General features: G+C 34.0%; 1 protein-coding gene across 1 annotated transcript in view; it reads right to left on the reverse strand.

Annotated features, from left to right (window-relative positions):
• Positions 1-997: 997 nt before the first annotated feature.
• The window catches only part of ANKRD17 (ankyrin repeat domain 17), a 294,287-nt gene continuing 289,011 nt past the window's right edge, over positions 998-6,273 (reverse strand). The window contains 4 exon segments of the mRNA XM_007942797.2: positions 998-1,057; positions 1,881-2,045; positions 2,458-2,636; positions 3,122-3,370. Of these exon segments, the coding sequence (XP_007940988.1) occupies positions 998-1,057; positions 1,881-2,045; positions 2,458-2,636; positions 3,122-3,370 (653 nt within the window).

Consider the following 6,273-nt stretch of genomic DNA (forward strand, 5'->3'; position numbering starts at 1 on the left):
AAACATTACACTTTGTTTAGTGATAATCTACTAAGAACTTCTATACGAGATACGCTCACTGGGAATCAGAAGTGGCTTTTTAAACTTTGAAAATCTAAACAATTTAAGGTTAGAAGATGATGAAGGTTCTCTTTCTCTCTGTAGCAGCCATTATGGTGAAAATCTTCATAGAATTATTTCACTATCAGCAAGAGAATTTCACTGCTATTAGTGGTCAAGGTAAAGTGGTAAAGGGAGAAGAGCGAGCTATAGAATAGAGATGTGTATATTATGTTTAAAGTGTGAAAAGGTAATAATAGAGACATGGGAAAGTGAGAAATTTCTTCTCTATGTGCCTGGCTAAAGACAAACCCCAAAGAGCAAGTTGTGTATTTTAGAAACCAATATAGGGAAACATCCACTGATAAGGGCCTTTTTTTTTTTTAGTTTTTACTTAAATTACACAAGTAGAAAAGTTATGCTTATTAATAGTTTAATGTATGAAGGAAACATCCAGATTTCTGAATATGAAGGTACATATCTCACATTAATTTAAGTCTACATAAAGTAGAGCCTCTATACTGACATATTGAAATTTACTTTCTGCTTAGCCGTTTTCTGTTATGTAAACAATTGTACATTTATTTGCCATTCTAAAACTTCAGGATCAAGTTTACATAATTTTGCTAAATTTCCGTGTTTGCTCAGAAGCAGTTTACAGTACTAAAACCAACCAGCCAAAGAACAGCTTCAACAGAAAGTTATGTCCAAAGGGCAAGAGGGAAAGAAAAAAGAAAAATGGTAAGAAAAATGCTAACTAAAGTAAAACGGATGACGATGGGGAATGGGCAGTCACAAATGTTCACAGAAAATAGGTCAGTTAGTAAGTTCTTCTGCAAAAAGCCTACACACTTCAGTCAAGCACATCAGTAGAATGATTTGGGAGCATAAATTTTTTTCAGCCACTTCTGATTTCCTCTGAATGAAAAGGATCTGCAGGCTAACAAGTTGATCTTCATCAGCCAAGCTGGTTCATATGCACACTGTTCATGTGAGGTGCCCAGGGTCCAGTCCACACCTACGAGTACACAGCATACATTTTATCAAATGTGCATTGAACATATACTTAATTAAAATAAAGTTTTTAAAACCTCTCTTCTTTTAATATATCACAAATGGGATCTGATTTACCACCCCACTCCGCCAGCCTTTTTTAAAACCATTCCTGAGTACATACAAATTTCTGGTTATGGAAAAACAATGAGTCAGATATATTAAACATGTATCAAACTAAGCTAAAATATGTAATCATTTCAATGAATTTTCAAAGTTTATCATATATTCTGTTTGGGTATTAAGAATACTTTTAATAAACCACCTACAGATAGTCTTTTTCACACCAATACTAAATTTTCATGTATACATTACATTACATGGTAATCACTTAGCAACTTAAAAATGTTTAATAACTGTTCTCTATCCAAAGGCGCTCTGGTGGTGTAGTGGTTAAGGCATCCGGCTGCTAACCAAAAGGCTGGTGTTTCAAACCCAGCCACTCTGCAAAAGAAAGATGGGGCAGTCTGCTTCCGTAAAGACTTATAGCCTTGGAAACCCAGTAGGGATTGCCATGAATCTGAATCAACTTGATGGCAGTGAGTTTGGTTTTGGTTTTGGGATCCACTATCCAAAGGAACATGTAAAACTTTTCATTATTTTACCTCCAAACCTCCTCCTTGCTACCATTCTCCACATCCATATTTTAGCTATTTAAAATTTCTCTAAATTTCCTCAAATTTCTATATTCATTGTACTTTCTCACTACCATGATTTACAGTATCCTGTCTGTCGAGGCATTTCACAAAACATGTAACAAACGTTTTTTCACTGAATGGCAGCCTTACCGTTTGAGGGCCATTATTTTCTGTGGAGCTTGAAACCATCTTTATTAGTGAGTTCCAAGAGGGGTCTGCAGCATGAGGGCCATTAAATATGGGTCCTCCAGCACCATCAGGGATAGGTGCTACTGGAGGAATCATTGCGTTCCCATACACAGAAAAAGGCATACCCTTCAGAAGGAAGAAAGAAAAATTACACACATTTGTGTCAATGTTGATTTTTACTAATATAACATATAGCTATAAAACAGATATTTGAACCTTCACCTCATTTTGGAAAAGTGTAAGTTATCTAGGGAATATAAAAATTATTTTCCATTATAAGATTCCTTCTAACATCAGATTTATTATAAATAAGCCAACTGTATCCTATTTACTTTATGAAAAAACACTATTCTAAATATTGGGACAAAGTTAAGACTTATAAATATTTGTAAATATTTATATTTTAGCCAGATTTTAGCCTGTTAGTAAAGTCCTAAGCCTCAGCATAATTTTATAAATGGTTTTTCATTGGAAATGAAAGAAAACTAAGAATAAGACATTTAGAAATAATAAAAATGCCTATTTAAAGCAACATTACCCCAACTTTAGGAAAGTCCATGTATCCTGCAGGAACATGCTGATGGAATGTACCAGAAGGAGTTACAATTCCTGTATTATCTCGCTCCATTGCTTGATGCTGTGAAAACACTCCTGGATCAGACATTGGCCTATGAATCATAGGGTTTCCCATCCCGGGGTTACACCAGTCTACTTTGTCTAAGGGAAAACAAAGAGGCGGGGGAAGAAAAAAATTAGTGATATTTAAAATCAAAGGATAGCAAAATAAAACATTTTATGTATTTTTATCTAATATTTTCCACACTGAATTGTGAATTCTTTAAAAATAATGACCAACTTTTCTATATTTATTGCAGTATTTTTATGTTTATAGGTATATTGTAACTTAATAAAGTAGCCTAAATACTTGAGATACAAAATAAAAAGAAAGAAAAGCTAAAGAGGCTCAAAGGAAATAGTAACATCTCCTTAGTAGGACAAATAAAGAAAAGAAGATGCTTATAGTAGATATTTTTCAAAAAAAAACAAAACAAAACATAACATTTCCTGAACTCTTAAATAAAAGTGATTAAGTAATCAAGAAATATGGGTACAAATCTTTAAAACATGACTATCAAATTTAAATAATGTTTGCAATATTATAGTTAAATGCATAAACTAGAAAGTAGGATAAAACATCATACCTTGATTGCCACCAATTCCTTCAAAGGACCAGATGCCACTATGCCCTACTGATGTGGACAAATTACTCCCAATAACAGATGGAGCTGAAGTTCCAGTTTGCCTGATACGAGCAGAACGTTCAGTCCCAATAGGGACTGGAACTTTCCTGTCCTGAGAGACGTTGCTGGGCTTTTCTGACCCTAAAGGTACTGATGATGGGGCAGGAGATGGTGCACGCACACCAGAGGATACTGACTGTGCAGGGGAATCTGGAGAAAAGACATTTGAAATGGTATACATGTCATCTGGAGGATGTACTTTTCTAAAATCTATTTCTAAAAATAAACAAACTTTTGAAGATATTTAAAATATGCATTCTGAAGGAAAATGAAATATTAGAATATGGTTTAAGAAGTACAAGAATAATAATGAAGTACAAATTTAAAATGTCAGTAATCAATTATGCATATTAAAATTTGTTTAAAGTTTCATGACATTGCAGTCATTTTTTAATCTCGCTCACAATTTTTCCATTTAATTAGTTAGATAATAATTGTTATTGTTGTTGTTATGTGCCCTCAAGTCCGACCTGACTCATAGTGACCCCTCCTTGGGTTTCTGAGGCGGTATCACTACTGAAGTAGATTGCCCAACCTTCCTTCCGAGGAGTGCCTGGTGGGTTTGAACCCCCAGCTTTCTGGTTAGCAGTCAAATGCCTTAGGCACTATGGCACCAGAGCTCCCTAGATAATAATAGGATGTGAAAATGTCAACACTGCAAATTGGCCAACTACACATGTAATTGTGGTGACACAATGGTTAAGCATTCAGCAGTTAACTAAAAAGTCAGTAGACTGAACCCACCAGCTATACTGAAGGAGAAAAGACCTAGCAATCTGTTACTGTAAAGATTAAGGAGCTCTGGTGCGACAGTGCCTAAGGCATTTGACTGGTAACTAAGATCAGCAGTTCAAATCTACCAGCTGCTCCATGAAAGGAAGATGGGGAAATCTACTTCCATAAAGACTTACAGCCTGGGAAACCCAGTAGGGGGTCACTATGAGTCAGACTTGACAGCAAAGATTACGACCTAGCAAACCCTATGGGGTACTTCTACTCTGTCCTATGTCACTATGAGCCAGAATCAACGGGAGGGCACAGAACAGCACATGTAATTAAACTAATTAATATTTAAATGAATTAAACCATGGCACAGAGAAAAGGCAATGTTTAAAACACAAACAAAATGAAGATAAAGGAAAATTACTGCCTCTATTGTAATTCTCAAACTGTATTCTTAGAGAATGCTTGTTCTTTGGTATGTTATAATAAAAATACAAAAGGATTCGATTGTCTAACAAATTCACAAAATCAGGCACTGTGCCACCAGAACTCCTTAATATATTTATAAAATCTAGGTTATGGAGGGGGAAAAAAAAAAGTCAGTATCAACAGAACATTAATATGCTAATAAAATACCAAGATAAAATGATAAGGCTATGCCTCATCACCCAACTTCTATTAGTTGTATCTTGTGAGTATGCTACAGTTTTTCTACACACTTTCAAAAGTGGCAATCTAAGTTTTATTTATCAAAACAAGATCAGTTCTGAATATAGTCAATCTAGGAGTATTCCTTAGTGATTCAATTCTCCTCCATGCTGTTACAAAGGACAAAAAAAATCGCAAAATTATATGTCATGTGAAAAGTTGAAATATCATTTACATTTAAATGGGGTTTAAATGGTAGAGGAGTTTGAAGACAAATTAAAAATTACAAGCAAACCCACGATCTATTCATAATTATCTGATTGTATGACCTAAAGATAATCTAATATTTACATCTATATACTTACATCTATGTATACATATACATTTACATTATATATACTTGCATGTATATGTGTGTGTGTGCATCCAAAGGGATTTACAAAATCTGTCCATCCATCACCTACCCACACAAAAATATGAAAGCATACTGACTCTAACTCCCAAGGTACTTTTTAGAGAATTTAGAAGATAAAAACAAAGTTCAGTTATACTATTAAACATAATACATTTTTATGAAGACTTCTCATACACAGTCTTAGAATCACACACAGCTAGAAAGTACTACAGAGATCAATTCCATCTTACTAGTGCTCTCAGAATCTACTTTTGTTAATTAGAGAGCAGTATCTATCATTGAGTTGGGGTGACTACTCACTACAAGATCAAGGTGAATAATATTTTATAAATTATAATTTCTTATGCAGATTGTTATTATTGGGGCACAAAAAGATGAAACATATAGGCTTATTTATAAAAGTAAATAAAAAATGAACTATTCCCCCTCTAGTGAAAAATAAAAATATATTTATCTCCTGTGGATGTGGATCAAGGAGCTATGGGGATACAGTGGTTAAAGCATTTGGCCGTTAACCAAAAGATTGGCAATTTGAACCTACTAGCTGCTCCTCAGAAGAAAGATGAAGCAGCCTGCTTTTGTAATGATTTACAGTCTTGGAAACTCTATGGAGGTAGTTCTACTATGTCCTATAGGGTCACTATGAATTGGAATCGACTCAATGGCAGTGGGTTTGTGATCCTGGATCCATTAATACCATTAACAGCATTTATTTTTAACAAATCATAAAAATAAAACAGTAAAGTCTCAGATGTATCTTTAAGGCAATTATAAATAATATTTTTACATTTTTAACTAACGATATTTTTCTTAATTCATATAATTCATGAAATATTTACCTTAAAATTATACTGGTAAGAGAGGGAATTCTGAGAAGATGGAGGTGTCAAGACAATAGGTTTTGACCTAAAACCATAATAACCACCAAATAAAAAGTAGGAATAAACTTGCCCTAATTCAGGGCATAAATATGCTATTGAATATAACTAAAAACACCTGAAGACAAAATAGATGACTGGATTCTCCTAAAAGATTAAAAAGAAAACTCAAAAACTGGGAAAAATGTTTGGCAATGATTTATCAAACAAGGGGCTAATCACTAAAATTTACAGAAAACTTCAAAACCTCAACAACGAAAAGAAAAATAATCCAGTTAAAAAATGGGCAGAGGACATGAACAGACACTTCACCAAAGAAGACATTCAAACAGCTAACAAACACATGTAGGAATGCTTGTGATCACTGTTGTTGTTGTTTGCCGTCGAGT

This window comes from Orycteropus afer, unplaced genomic scaffold, assembly GCF_000298275.1.
Source record: "Orycteropus afer afer isolate SDZICR_OR568_19922 unplaced genomic scaffold, OryAfe1.0 scaffold00098, whole genome shotgun sequence".
Classification (NCBI taxonomy): domain Eukaryota; kingdom Metazoa; phylum Chordata; class Mammalia; order Tubulidentata; family Orycteropodidae; genus Orycteropus; species Orycteropus afer.